Source organism: Elgaria multicarinata, chromosome 3, assembly GCF_023053635.1.
Source record: "Elgaria multicarinata webbii isolate HBS135686 ecotype San Diego chromosome 3, rElgMul1.1.pri, whole genome shotgun sequence".
NCBI classification, from domain to species: Eukaryota; Metazoa; Chordata; class Lepidosauria; order Squamata; family Anguidae; genus Elgaria; species Elgaria multicarinata.
Genome location: NC_086173.1, coordinates 175,127,401 through 175,142,971, shown reverse-complemented (window position 1 = coordinate 175,142,971; position 15,571 = coordinate 175,127,401). Strand labels below are relative to the sequence as shown.

Below are 15,571 nucleotides of genomic sequence, written 5' to 3'. Positions count from 1 at the left end.
TGACAGAGGGTTGTCCAGCTGCCTCTTGAAGGCCTCTAGTGTGGGAGAGCCCACAACCTCCCTAGGTCACTGATTCCATTGTCGTACTGCATACGTTTGGGGAAACGCACATGAATGTACACATACACACACACCGAAGCTCACAATCTAATATGGATTTGAGATGGAACAAATGCAAAAAAGGTTTTTGAGCTCCAGTTTTGCCGATTCCTGCATCTCTGGTTGATAAAAGGAAGGCGTTGCAGCATGCTAGCTGAACAGAAGCCCAGACACGCTGTCCCTCAGTGACTGAACTGGGGCCTCGCTGGTAGTCACCCACCATGTCCCTGACCTGTTCGCTGCAGTGCTAAAAGAACCGGTCCATTCACTGGGACCCATCAGAAACTGCGGTTAAGCTAAGGAAGGCCAGATGTGTAGAAGTAGAGCTTCCAAATCACGTGAGGTCCTGGTTCCTCTCTATTCGGCCCTGGTTAGGCCTCATCTAGAGTATTGCGTCCAGTTCTGGGCTCCACAATTCAAGAAGGACGCAGACAAGCTGGAGCATGTTCAGAGGAGGGCAACCAGGATGATCAGGGGTCTGGAAAGAAAGCCCTATGAAGAGAGACTGAAAGAACTGGGCCTGTTTAGCCTGGAGAAGAGAAGATGGAGGGGAGACATGAGAGCACTCTTCAAATACTTAAAAGGTTGTCACACAGTGGAGGGCCATGATCTCTTCTCGATCCTCCCAGAGTGCAGGACACGGAATAATGGGCTCAAGTTAAAGGAAGCCAGATTCCAGCTGGACATCAGGAAAAACTTCCTGACTGTTAGAGCAGTGCGACGGTGGAATCAGTGACCTAGGGAGGTTGTGGGCTCTCCCACACTAGAGGCCTTCAAGAGGCAGCTGGACAACCATCTGTCAGGGATGCTTTAGGGTGGATTCCTGCATTGAGCAGGGGGTTGGACTCGATGGCCTTGTAGGTCCCTTCCAACTCTGCTATTCTATGATTCTATGATTCTATGTACACAGGAACAGGGAGGCTGTTAGTCCATTCAGCTCAGGATTCACCAGAGATGCAGAACGTCCGGCCCACGGGCCTAATTCAGCCCTCAGAGGTTCTGCATCCAGCTCACAGACCCTCCTCTGGTTCCTCCAGGGGATGGAGAAGCAATGTCCGTGCGTGTGGCTGGCCTCATCCGGCCTGTGGACTCTAGACTTGCCTTCACGGACGGTTAGTGGCTCTGGAGGGTCGGGGGTCTTTCTCAGAGCTGGACTTCAGACCCTCTGCATGCAAAGTGGGGTTCTGCCCCATACCCACTTCCCCCAGCCAGCGCTGCGCCTTGTGTCAGAACGTCCCAAGGGGGCAGGCGGATGGTTGTCACTGGACACAGGCGGATCTTCCGGGCTCTGAACCAGCGGAGCTGTCCTTGCATACTGGAGGAACTGTTGGGGAGGCGGAATCTAGGAGGAGACCTGTTTCCTGCTGGGTCCCTAAGAAATAGGAGCCATATGTGCACAAGTGTAGGAGATCCTCACAGACTCTGGATAAGGGGTAATAAAATAAATCTGAGAGAAGCCAAAAGTCTCCTTTTTTATTTTTATTCTTGGAAGGGGCTTCTGGTTCTCTTACAAGCGGCATTTTTCTTTCTATTTTCGCCTGGTCCACGAAATGCACTGCAGAACCCTCCGCTCCGTCCCTCGGCTAGCCATTCTCTTCCTTCATACACCCTCCCTCCCAGAGAACCCAGGTGTCCTGCTGCAACCCCCCCCACACACACACCCCTTCAATCTTCCTTCTCCCCCATCTGCTGCATTTCGCAGCTGTTCCCAATTGCGCCGACTGGAATTTGCAGCCGGAAAATTGCTCTTTTCCAGGAGCCAGAGTGGAAACGCAGGCGCGACCTGCGGCATGCCGGGGGCGGGTGGCTGCCAAGCCGGGTGTCAGGGCCGGTGGGGAAGGGGGGACGGCTCCCACCCTCTCAGTCCTCCCCCCAGCAACCCCCTTCTCTGGATGCCAAGGTCTGGCTAACGCATTTGCAAAGGCCTGGCGGAGAAGGGAGCGTCTGGGCGGTGGAGGGGGGTCCGCCCCTTTCAGGGCACAGTCAGAGGGGAACCCCGGGCCTCGCAAGGGAGGGAGCAAAGAGACGGGGGGGGGGGAGTGTTGTGAGAACAGGCGTGGCTGGGAGGTGTGGGGCGTCCTGCGCCACCGGCCCAGCCTCCACGTGCCCAGGTTGGAACTCAAGGCCCGGCCTGCTGCCCTGTCCTCCGCCCACGAAGGCGCGTTTTCCATTCCATTCAAGCTCAAATCGGAACCCCAGATCAAAACAACAGACCTCCCCAAGAGGCGGGAGCGGAGGACGAGTTTAGAAGATCAGTAGCTTTGCCTCCGCCCCCCCCCCAACAAATGAAGGCCCCCAAAGACGTGGTGGGTGACGCAGGTGAGCAGATGGCAGGGAGCAGCAGGCCCCGATCCCGGCTCCTTGGCACACGTGTGTGTGACACACACGCAACCAGGCACATGTTCACCCCAAACCTGTTGAACTTTTTTTTTACCAGTGTGCCTGAAAGGTCAAATCATCTTGGTTTCTAGAACATCACCAACGTTCATGCGTACTGTACAGCATAAGCTAAAGGAGACAGGGCCCTGCCCCAAGGAGCTTACATCTAGACGGGGGAAACAGATGGAGGAAGGGGGAGTATCCAGAGATGAAGGTGGGGAGTGGGTGTTAAGGAAGGACCCCTCCCAAGAAGGCAAGTGTTCTTGTGGGGAGAGAAGGATGGGGGAATAATTCCAGGCAAAAAGGAAAAATCAGCGGAGTCATCTTAGATAATCCAAATGAAATAGCATTACTGCTAATGCTTGGCTCAGCGATACTACAAGCGAGAAGGATCTGGGAATTGTTGTAGATCACAAGCTGAATAGGAGCCAACAGTACGATGTGGCTGCAAGAAAGGCAAATGCTGTTTTGGGCTGCATTAATAGAAGTATAGCTTCCAAATCACGTGAGGTACTGGTTCCTCTCTATTCGGCCCTGGTTAGGCCTCATCTAGAGTATTGCGTCCAATTCTGGGCTCCACAATTCAAGAAGGATGCAGACAAGCTGGAGCGTGTTCAGAAGAGGGCAACCAGGATGATCAGGGGTCTGGAAACAAAGCTCTATGAAGAAAGACTGAAAGAACTGGGCATGATAGCACTCTTCAAATACTTAAAAGGTTGTCACACAGAGGAGGGCCAGGATCTCTTCTCGATCCTCCCAGAGTGCAGGACACGGAATAACGGGCTCAAGTTACAGGAAGCCAGATTCCAGCTGGACATCAGGAAAAACTTCCTGACTGCTAAAGCAGTACGACAATGGAATCAGTGACCTAGGGAGGTTGTGGCCTCTCCCACACTAGAGGCTTAAAGAGGCAGCTGAAGGGTCCTCTTAAGGCCATCCAGTCCAACCCCCTGCTCAATGCAGGAATCCACCCTAAAGCATCCCTGACAGAGGGTTGTGCAGCTGCCTCTTGAAGGCCTCTAGTGTGGGAGAGCCCACAGCCTCCCTAGGTCACTGGTTCCATTGTCGTACTGCTCTAACAGTCAGGGAGTTTTCCTGATGTCTCCCTCTTCCTCTGTTGTTCACCTGCGCCTGTTTTTGGATTGTAAGCCAGTGGTGGGCAGGAAACTGCCCGGCCTGCTCTCTGTAAGGTGTCCTGCACATAAATGTTGCCACATGCAGGATTGCACCGTCAATGAAAGAGTGAACAGCCTGGAGAGGTCGAACGGGCGAAAAAACTTGTTGCAAAATTAACCTGTGGAACTCATTGCAACAAGATGCAATGAAGGACTCTAGCTTAGATGGCTTTAAAGACCAGACTAAACTCATGCACAGGCTAAGCACATTGATGTCTGTTAGGTGCAATCATTAAGCATGGCCCTTCCAAGACTAGTAGCAGGCTACCTCACTAGAAGCTGGGGGAAAGCCACAGTGGACAGCAATTCAACTGTGCCCAGGTGGCATCTGACGCAGGCAATACTGGCCTAGATTGGACTGAATGGGCTGGTGTTATGTTTTCATTTTTGTTAACCAAAGAGCTCAGAGGTTTACGGGTTACACAGAGCTCTTTGTCAGACACAGCTAAGAGCGCCTTGGCAGTAGCACAGCTGCTCTCAAAGCCAACGCGGAACACCTCGACGTGCTGAATATTTCTTTTTCCTGATGTTGTTCCTCGACTTGGAGTGACTGTAAGTAACTTGGCTCTGCGTCGAGCGGAAAATGTCTCCCATCCTTGCTGACAAAGAGCTCTGTGTTAACTCTGAAGGTTGTACAAGCCTCCCTTCCCCCCCCCCCCCCCCGCCCCGACAGAGGGTGATCCGGTAGAGGAGGCGGAGGAAAAGGAGAAAGGGGCTCTTTTAGCAGTAGGTTCAATTGTAAACTATGCAATAGATTTGCATAGTTTACAAGGCTATTTTTAAACCCTTTGGAGCTGTTCTGGGCCCTGGATTATTACCAGGACTCATTCCAAACGACAGTCATGCCTAAACAGCCAGGGGCAAGGAGAAAGAGAAACCTGCCAGTCTCTCACCCCACCCCACCCACCCCCAATATCCCCACCCACCCAAACAACTGGATTCCTTCCGCGGCTTCAGGACAAGCAGAAACTCTTCTGGTGAAGCCTTCTTCATCTCCCTGCCAAGGAAGGCTTCCCCTGTTTTTGCATCTCATGAAGCTGTTAGAGGCGGTGTGTGTGCGGGGGGAGAATAGTGGAGGAACAGATGGGGTGATTCAATGCAGCTGCCCCACACTTTGGAGGGGGGCTGTGTCCCAGTCTCCATCACAGGGCATCTACACACCTCCATTTGGGCAAGTGACAAGTCCATGAAATGGCTACCAAATAGCTCTTTCTTTCTTTCAACACCCAAGTGACATGTAGGCGCACAGCACAGCAGTGATTAAATGCACAGGAGCTCTGGAAGAGGGGGAACATGGCACCCCTCCTCTCAATCTGCTGAGCTGCAGGGCCGGGAGCAGGCAGAACTCCTGAGCTCATTTTGGAATCGGAGCCTGGAAAAAAATATCTTTCTGTCTGCCTCCTTGACGCTCACGCAGACGCCATCGTCTGCTGGGCCCGAACATCACCAGGGTGGACCACGTCCGGTGAGGAATGGTTGGAACAGCTGCCTGCTACTGAGAAATGTTTCGCCTGGAGGAGGGAAGACGCAGCGGCGGTCTTCAGATTTCTGAAAGGCAGAAAAGGCCTTCTCTGTTGCTCCTGACCCAAGCTGAGACGGTTCACGTTTTATTATTTGTTTATAACTTTTTAAAATCTATCAAGTTATAGACTGGATGCACTGTTGTTGGTGATTTGTTTAGTTTCAGGCTGCTGTGTCTTGTTCATTGCTTCGCCGGACTAGGACCAGATGGGTGGAAATGGGCCGGGAAGCAGAGCGCAAGTAATCAGCGAGAGAAACGTCCTAATCGTGACAGCTCTTCAGCCGTGGGGCAGACTCCGCTTGGGGAAGGTGGTGGGTCCTCCTTCACTAGAGATTTAAGCAGAGGCTGGATGGCCAGGTATCAGGGATGCTGCAGCTGCACCCTGCAATGAGCTGGGGTTGGACTAGATGACCTCTAGGGCCCCTGCCATGCTAGGATTCTATGGGGAGTCTCTCTCTCTCTCTCTCTCTCTCTCTGAAGAGCATCTGATCCATGGCTGATGCCTATCTCAGCTGGAGAGGCAGCCTTCCCAGGGCACCTCAAGGCCTCCAGAACTTGGACGGCAAACCATTGATGACGCAAATAATAACATCAGGTAGCAGTGAGTTCTACAGGCCACTGATGGTTTCTTGCAAAGAAGTCGCTCTTCTCCGAAAAACAAGGGGCTGTATCCACTGTTAGTCCTGCTTAGAGTAGGTCCACTGAAATGAATGGAACTTAAGTTAGCTGAGCTTTGGACGCAACCCAAAAGCCTCCTCCATGTATGTGCCGTGCCCAATACGGTGTGTTCCCTGTGGCCTTCCCTTGCTCCTCTCTGCCTTGCTCCTATCTCCTTTGGAGAACAGAAGAACATAGGAAGAGCCCAGATGCTGGATCCGACCAAGGGTCCATCTAATCCAGCACTCTGTTCACACAGGGGCCAACCAGCCACCGGCCAGGGAATCATAAGCAAGACATGGTGCAACAGCACTCTCCCACCCATGTTCCCCAGCAACTGGGGCACGCAGGCTTATTGCCTCTGATACTGGGGGTAGCACACAACCATCAGGGCTGGTAGCCATGGACAGCCTTCACCTCCAGGAATGTATCCAACCCCCTTTTAAAGCCATCCAAATTGGTGGCCATTACTACATCTTGTGGTAGTGAGTTCCATAACTTAACTATGTGCTGTCCTGGATCTCCCATTGCTTAGCCTCATGGGATGACCAACTAGCTGTCAACCAGGGACCCACAAGCAGGGCACAAGAGCAACATCACCCTCCCACCCATGTTCCCCAGTCACTAGTGTACATAGAATCATAGAATAGCAGAGTTGGAAGGGGCCCACAAGGCCATCGAGTCCAACCCCGTGCTACATAGGAGGTAGCACCTAGCCAGCAGAACTAGTAGCCATGGAGTGCCTTCTCCTCCAAGAATTTATCCAACCCCTTTTTATTTATTTATTTATTTATTTATTACATTTTTATACCGCCCAATAGCCGAAGCTCTCTGGGTGGTTCACAAGCTCTCTGGGCCATCCAAATTGGTGTCCATCACATCTTGCGGTAGTGAGTTCCACAGTTCAATAATGCACTGTGTGAAGGAGTCCTTTCCTTTATCTGTCCTGCATCTCCCACCCATCAGCTTCATGGGATATGACCCCGTTGGGTTCTAGTATTATGGGAGAGGGAGAAAAATGCCTTCCTGTCCACATCCTCCACACCAGGCACGATTTTGTGCACCTCCCTGACGTCTCACAGCTGCCATCCCTCCTTCCCCCCCCCCCCACCTCTAGTGGTCCGTGGTGAAGTGTTAAATGAACGACTCCTTAACGAGGAGGAGGAGGAGGAAAGAAATGGCGGCTGCCGTAGAGATGCCGGACTTTGCAGCCCACTGCACACCCACAGACAGGAGGTGCATCAGTAGGGAAAGCAAAGCAAAGCGTCTCCTTCTGTGCATGGAAGCAGAGAAACGGCAGAGAAGCTCTCTCCTCCGTGGCCGGTTTGTCCTGGGCTGCAGCAAACCTGGTGTGGCAGAAGCCACGTTTCACTTGAGGAACATTGACAACGAAAGAACGCAAGGTGAGAATCAAGGGGCTCCTGAAATGGGCCGTGAGAAATTCATTATTATTATTATTATTATTTATTTATATAGCACCATCGATGTACATGGTGCTGTACAGATAACACAGTGGCAGGGAGTTCCAGGGATTGCTGTTGGCACAGTGGAAAGAGGGGCCTCTTCTTATGAACCCACAGGCATCCAGATCCTACCGGCTAGGGAGTAATCCAGAGACGTGAAAGGGGGGAGGGAGAGAAAAATTCAGGGGGAAAGCGCTGCCTTCCCCATTTCCCACTGAGTTCCCCCCCCTCCATTCACTACTATTGGAAAACGTTTTAGGTGTTGGGCGGCAAGAGCCCCCACCCCAGCAGACACCCCCCCCCAATATCCTTGGTCAAGCCCTGAGACACGTGACGCAAGCACATTTTTCAGGCTTTGCAGCCTTAGATGTGCTGGAAGAGAAGAACCCAAAATTCAAGAGGAAGAGAAGCGAAACGGGGCAGAGACCTGTGGAGGAGGAAGTAGGGGAACGAGGGAGGGAGGAGCGCTTTATGGGGCTGCCCAAAATAGCTGCACGCCCCCCCTCCTCCCCGCACCCCAATTCCTGGCTCTGGCCTCCGTCTCTCTGTCCTACACCTTTCCCGGGTGGGGGATAAAATCCGTCTTTGTTGAGAGACAAGGCAGGCAGGCAGGCAGGCAGGGCCCACTTGAACCCATTGAGGCGTGGAGGGAGGCAGTCTTATAAGCAGCAGGCAGAAATCCAACCGATGCTGCAGCTTTGCGTCCTAGGGGCAGCTGCGTCAACCTGCTGGTTTCGCGGGGAGGGGAGGGGAGGGGAGGGCGCAGAAGGGAGTAAGGCGACCCCCCACCCCCGGGAAAGCCCCCCCGCTCCTTCTTCGCCGGCCCGGTGCAGCATCTCGCCTGCCCGCCTGGGGTGGAGGGGTGGGGGGAGGCGAGGCTGCCGAGGAGCCGCTTCGGGGGCCGCCGCCGCCGCCGCAAGGCAAACAAACTCCGCCCGGCCGGGCGGGCACCGCGGCGCACACTCGCCCACTGTTCCGCCCGCACAAAGGCCGCCCTGTCTGGGCACCGCCGCCCGCAGCGGGGAAGGGGGACGCGGCAGCAGAGCGCGCGCCGACGGCGCCCCCCCCCTCACAGACCGCGGCCCTTTCCCGGTCCAGAAAACCGCAGGCAGCAGGAGGAGAAGCCCCCCCCCCCCGTCTCAGCAGGGGAGACCCCCCCAAAGAGTCGAGGGAGCTCTGGGGGCTGCCGGGACTGGACCCCCCCCCTTCCCAAAGCGCACCAGTCACGTCTGGTCTTCTTGAACCAGATTTCCCCCCAACCCCGAGCAGCCTCAAAAGATCACCCCCCCCCCCAGCTAACAAGAGGCTTCTCCGAGTCCGACTTTTCCTGCCCCCCTTTGGAGGCGCCCTCTCCCCCCTCCCCCCGAAACGTTTGTGGGGGGGGGTAGAAGAGAAATGGAAGGGTGAGCCCGTTTCCCCCGCCCCCGCTAGAAAAAATGCGAGGGGGTCACGGTATAGTTTCGAGGTAGAGGTTCCTAACAGCGCCTCCCCCCCCCCCCCACCGCCGCGCGCAAATCCGGAGCCCTTCAGGGTCGCGCAGCCCCACATGGGGGGGATCAGACGGAGCCGCCTCACCACGTGGCGCTGCCCGCTCCTGCCACCTGCCGGACACCGGGAGGGACGCTGAAATTGGGGAGGGGGGGCAAGGGCAGGGATGAGTGACAGCTAGGGAGCGCCCCCCCCCCCCGAGACGCAGCGCTTCGTATCCCAAATCACACCGGGGAGCGTCTTCCATCACCAGGCGAGAAAACGCGCAGCCCTCAAAGCTGGGCTCCCTCTTTTGCTAAGTTGAAGCCTCCCCCCCCCCCGCTAGCCTTGGCAATCCCACCCCTCCGCCAGGTCCTTGCCGCCTGTCCACCTGCCCAGCTCCGCCGGGGCTGCCTGCGCCCATCACCCGGGCCTCCGGGCGGGAGGGACACCCGGCCAACGCCGGGGGAGGGAGGGGGCGGCCGTCGTGCAGCGCCTCGCCGCACCCCCCGCCCCATCTCCTCCGGCGACCCCGGGATCTCGCCTCGTCTCGAGGGTCGTCGGGACGGACAACTCTGGCGAAGCACCTGGGGCGCCCCAACAGCGCTCTTCGGCGGCGAGCGAAGACCAGACCCCCACCACCCCGCTCCATCCCTCCATCCATCCCAGCTGCTCTAAGACACCCCACGCCCTTGCCGCCGCCCCCCCGGGATCGGGCGCCCCGTCTCCCCCTCCGAAGCGCAGCGCCCACGACCCCCCCCCCCCCCAGGCGGGCAGCGTCCCGGGCGAAAGCGGCGCTGCAGCCGAGCGCCTCCGGGCGGCCCCGACGGCGCGTCCGGCGCTTACCTGCTCGGGCGCCCAGGCAAGGCAGCAGCAGCAGCAGCAGCAGCCGGGCGAGCGCCATGGCGCGGCGGGCGGGCGGGCGGTTGTCAGCGGCGCAGCGAGCCCATGCGGACCCGGCGGACGTCGGGGCTCTCGGTGGCGTCTGGCTGGCAGAAGAGGAGGCGCGCCGGCTCTCTCGCTCCGGCCCCAGGCAGCCTGCCTCCCCCTCCAGCCCTCCCTCCCTCCCTCCTCCCGGCCGGCCTGGACGGCCCCCGCCACGCCCCAACCTCCAGCGGCCGCCCGGGAGGACCGCTCCGCCCCACCCCCATCACGGCCGGGACACCCCCCTCCGCCCTCCCCCCCCCACTCTCGCACACACACCCCGGGCCGAGGGGGCGCCTCCGGGATGCCTTGGCGTCCCCCGCATGGCTGTGCATAGCAGGAGAGCAAAGCTGCACCGGTTGGATGGCTGCCTGGCTCGCAGTTCTTCAAGACATAGGAGGCTTGCCACGGGGGGGGGGGGAGAAAAAGAACACGAAAAGAAGGAGCAACCCCGCCCAATCCACCCCCAAAATCTGCCCCCTCTCTTCTCTGGGGTGCCTCCAGATGCCAAAGGCTGCCCCCCCCCAAATCCCCCTTCTCAAGGCACCGCTCCTCAGACTCCTACACCCCACCTTGGCACACAACCTGTGCCCCCCCTGCAAGGTCACCCCCCCAAGAACGGAACCCCCCCACAACACTTCACTCTCCTCATTTCACTACATCCAACCCCCCCCTCACACCCCAATTCCTATCATTTATACGGAACGTTTTGGCAAAAGTGCCTGAACACCTGCAGCAGTCTTCCAGATGTGTTGGATGACAACTCCCATCATTCCCATCCAGCATGCCAGTCCAACACATCTGGGGAGCACCACGTTGGGGAAGGCAGGTCCGAGGGCGAGGGGACATTGGCGGTTTTAGTCTCAGCCTTTCTCCCCCAACATGGAGTTTTTGTCCCACAGTTTCCACCACATCAACATTTTCGCAGGGTGGGGGAAGATCGGGTGGACTGTTTTGACTTGGTGCTGAGGACGAGACACTCTGCACATGCCCCGAGGTGTTGCGTTCTTCTTGCTCATCTGCCCTGATCCTGAGAGCAACAGTCTGGGTTGAGCTGCCGGCCGTCTGGTTCCCTGGGGCTGCCTCCGTGCCCTGCCTGGGGGCTTCCTGGGTGGGGGGGGGAGAGAGAAGCCTCCTCCAGGGATCCCCGTTGCTCTGACCCTGCAATCTCTCTGTGCTCGGGGTCCGATGAAGTTCTTTCTCCAGGCCCAAAGACTTCCTGCAAAAACCTCCCACCGTTATTAATTGGGAAGGCAACAGGAACACCTCCCACCCACCCCAAATCAATCTACATGAGCTAGTGTGGGAACACTGCTAAAAAGGGCCTGGAGAAAGGGTACTTTAGCTAACTCAAGAAAGCGAGCCAAGCCACACGCCGCTGGGGGAAGTCCAGACGGGGTGCTTGTGAGCCCCTATTGCTGCTGAAACAATCAAGAGTTGTTGTTGTGGCTTGCCTACAAGGGGCGGGGCTGCCCCCTATGTGCAGAGGAAGAGGCTTGCCAGAACCCCTATGTGCAGAGGAAGAGGATTGCCAGACCCCCTATGCGCAGAGGAAGAGGATTGCCAGACCCCCTATGTGCAGAGGAAGAGGATTGCCAGACCCCCTATGTGCAGAGGAAGAGGATTGCCAGACCCCCTATGAGCAGAGGAAGAGGATTGCCAGAACCCCTATGCGCAGAGGAAGAGGCTTGCCAGACCCCCTATGCGCAGAGGAAGAGGATTGCCAGACCCCCTATGCGCAGAGGAAGAGGATTGCCAGACCCCCTATGTGCAGAGGAAGAGGCTTGCCAGACCCCCTATGCGCAGAGGAAGAGGCTTGCCAGACCCCCTATGCGCAGAGGAAGAGGATTGTCAGACCCCCTATGCGCAGAGGAAGAGGCTTGCCAGACCCCCTATGCGCAGAGGAAGAGGATTGCCAGACCCCCTATGCGCAGAGGAAGAGGCTTGCCAGACCCCCTATGCGCAGAGGAAGAGGCTTGCCAGACCCCCTATGCGCAGAGGAAGAGGCTTCTGGCACCTGACACAACTGGGAAGACAGATCCCATCATCCCCAGCTGGAAAGGATGGCGCATGCCATCCAACCCATCTGGAGGGCGCTAGACTTGGGCAAACCTGGCTGATATAGGTAGAGCGATGGGCAGCAGTGAACAGAGAGCGAGGAATAACGCAGAATAAAATGGCACCAGCTGTACTTAAAACAAGAGAAAGGGATAGGTTTTGGATGCTGGGGGATGATGGGAGTTGGAGGGCGCCAGGCTGGGATACACCGTTGGTTACGGGGGATCAAAGAGACGCGGGGACTACCAGCCGTGACTCACCCCCCTCCGCCTGCATTTTTGTTTCCCAGTCAAAGTGTCATCTGGAGACCCCCAACCCCACCTACGCAAAGCGTTTGACAGCTGGAAGACTGGATGGGGGGGGACGGACGGGGGACGTGTCTGTGAAAACTTGGAAGTCCCCAGCCACTAAGTTTAGCTTGGTTTGGTACCATATTTGTGTCCTATTTGTCGTCAATCAAAGCATCGTACAATAAAAATAGGAAAAACCAACAGGACACACATTAAAAACAAAGCAAATCTCTCACGCAGCCTTCTTGGAAGGGAGGGGGGGAGCTCAAGGGCAGGACGTGTGTGTGTGTGTGTGTGTGTGTGTGTGTGTGTGTGTGTGTGTGTGCGTGCGTGCATCTGTGTGTGAGTGCAATTTTCTTTGTTTGCTGCATTACTGCGGTGTCCAATAGAAAACGCTTTCTGGGTAGTTCACAAAATAAAGTTAAGTGAACTAAATGATCAGGCGTCTGGAAACAAACCCCTATGAAGAGAGACTGAAAGAACTGGGCATGTTTAGCCTGGAGAAGAGAAGATGGAGGGGAGACATGAGAGCACTCTTCAAATACTTAAAAGGTTGTCACGCAGAGGAGGGCCAGGATCTCTTCTCGATCCTCCCAGAGTGCAGGACACGGAATAACGGGCTCAAGTTAAAGGAAGCCAGATTCCAGCTGAATATCAGGAAAAACTTCCTGACTGTTAGAGCAGTATGACAATGGAATCAGTTGCCTGGTGAGGTTGTGGGCTCTCCCACACTAGAGGCCTTCAAGAGGCAGCTGGACAGCCATCTGTCAGGGATGCTTTAGGATGGATTCCTGCATTGAGCAGGGGGTTGGACTCGATGGCCTTGTAGGCGCCTTCCAACTCTGCTATTCTATGATTCTATGATTCTCTGGAGATGGCGCTCTGGGACTGGGGTGCTACCACTGAAAAGACCCCATATCTAGTACTCAGGGTGCTTTACCTGCAGAATGTGCCATCTGGAAGGCGCCCAGGTTGATGAAGGCTGTTCTACAGCTTAAATCATGCTCCGATATCTTCCAGATTAGACTACTGCTGTGTGCTAGACAAGGGTGGGACTGCCTTGAAGACTGTTTGGACTGCAGTTTCTTCAGAACGCAGTTGCCAGGCTGCTAGGTGAAACTGGTCAAGGGGAATGGATCTCACTAGCTGCTAGGCACCCTTCAAAGTACGGTTCTGCTGACCGGACGCGTCCTACACACCTGGGTACCCGAAGGAACAGGCCATCTGGTCCCACGTGGGCCGGCCGGCCTGCGCGCTGTAGCCACCTTTGGGCGCCTTGCGACAGGCAACTTGAAAGGTTTCTTGTCATTTTCAGTTGATGGCCTATATGGTGCGGCCATGTTGTGAACTTCTTGACCAAGAGATTCTGTAAATATGTGCTGTAGTGGCTAAAGCGTTGGACTGGGAGTCGGGAGATCTGGGTTCAAGTCCCCCCTCAGCCATGAAAACCCACTGGGAGATTTTGGGCCAGTCACAGACTCTCAGCCCAGCCTACCTCACAGGGTGGTTGTTGTGAGGGTCACGTGGAGAGGAGGAGGATTATGTATGCTATCTTGCGTTCCATGGAGGAAAAAAAGTGGGATAGAAATGCAATAATAATAAATAAATAAATAAATAATCAGGAAAATCTTTAAAAGTTGCCGTTTTTTATTATTATTCCACCTTTTCCCTGCTGAGCAGCAAACCATGTCCTCACCTGCCCATTTCATCCTCTTAACCAGTGGTGCAGCTTTTGCAGGACTTTGGGGCCCAAATCTAGGGCCCTGGAGCCCAGGTGCATCTCCCAAAGAACACCCAAGGAGTGACAGGGGATGGGGAGCATCAGCCCCACACACTCAGCCTCAGCACCTGGGCATGAGGGGTCCCACCTGTTCCTGCAGCATCCTTGCTTTCCTGTTACGTTTAAAAGCATTTTATAAGAGGGCAGCCAGATGGGCAAGTACAGATGTTCATGTTTCCTTGTTTGTTTATAGAATCATAGAATAGTAGAGTCGGAAGCCTTTGAGTCAAATCCCCCCCCCCCATTCAGTGCAGGAATCCACCCTAAAACATTCGTGACAGATGGTTGTCCAGCTGCCTCTTGAAGGCCTCCAGTGTGGGAGAGCCCACCACCTCCCTAGGTCACTGGTTCCATTGTCATACTGCTCTAACAGTCTTTCCTGATGTCCAGCTGGAATCCGGCTTCCTTTAACTTGACCCCGTTATTCCGTGTCCTGCACTGTGGGATGATCGAGAAGAGATCCTGGCCCTCCTCTGTGTGACAACCTTTCAAGTCTTTGAAGAGTGCTCTCTTGTCTCCCCTCCATCTTCTCTTCTCCAGGCTAAACATGCCCAGTTCTTTCAGTCTCTCTTCATAGGGCTTTGTTTCCAGACCCCTGATCATCCTCGTTGCCCTCCTCTGAACATTCTCCAGCTTGTCTGTGTGATCCTCTGCAAGTTTTCCTGTCTAAACATGCAGAAATTGTGCCCTTAAACAATTTACATACTACTGAACATATTTAAATATCTCTCTAAGCAGTTATTTATTGATTGATTTGTATCCTGCCTTTCTACCCAAAAATATGTCACTCAAGTATGAAATAGTGCTTATTCCCAAATCAATGTTCTCAGCATCAGGGGGAGAGCAGCAGAAATAGTGCGGGGGTAGAAACCCCCCTGAAATGCGCGTGCAGCATGGCCCAGCCTTCTCCTTCCTCATGCGCCCCAACTATCCGCCTCCATCCTCATCCCACTGGTGGTGACAGCCTAATGGGGCGGACTTTCATGCCACACTGATTGGCTGAGCAGGGCTGTCTGTCATCCCACTGGCGGAGGGGCTGCCTTGCCTGTTTGTCAGGGAGGAAAATAATTGCTATTGAAGCTCAAGCTTTGACCTTTTTTGCAGTTTCAAAATTTTCTGCACAACTACACTGCTCAAGCTCCAATTTAAAATAGACATGAAGAAAATCGGTCAGGTAGATCACAAGCAATAAGCCTTACACTGCCATATTCTTATGTATGATTACTGTAGAAAAATGTTTGTTATTTTTAATAATAACCATGCTTCAAAACCGAAGGAATACACGTGGTCTAAAATGACCTCACTCTGCCATTGCTCACAACGACCCTGTGAGGTAGGTTAGATTGGGCGTGTGCCTCTGGGTCAGCTTCATCCCTCGAGCTTCCTGGCTGAGGGGGAATTCGAACCCATCTCTCTCTCTCTCTCTCTGGTCTTGTTCCACCCAACACCAATGACACATATTCTTTTCTCTCTCTTATAGGTGACAGTCTTTTATAGGCGCAAACATTGCTAGCACACGTGAAATTAAAACGTGCCCAGGTCTTTTGCACAACAGGGTAGATTAAAAAGTGCTGTGCAGGCTGGATTTGGCCCTCTGTGTTAGCAGAACCACCTCCATTTGAGCTGTTTGGGCATCTAATATGTGCCGCAGGACATAAATCCTCAAAGGCTGCAGAACCAAAACAAGAGACATTCTGTGCTGCCTCCACCGGCTTTGTCACATAACCGAAGACCGACTAGCCAACTCTCTCCCGGAG

General features: G+C 55.0%; 1 protein-coding gene across 1 annotated transcript in view; it reads right to left on the bottom strand.

Annotated features, from left to right (window-relative positions):
- Window positions 1-9,666, bottom strand: part of COL11A2 (collagen type XI alpha 2 chain) — a 110,096-nt gene extending 100,430 nt beyond the window's left edge. Inside the window, exon 1 of the mRNA XM_063121987.1 lies at window positions 9,609-9,666. Within this exon, the coding sequence (XP_062978057.1) occupies window positions 9,609-9,666 (58 nt within the window). The remainder of the gene's footprint in view (window positions 1-9,608) is intronic.
- Between the last annotated feature and the right edge of the window lie 5,905 nt (window positions 9,667-15,571).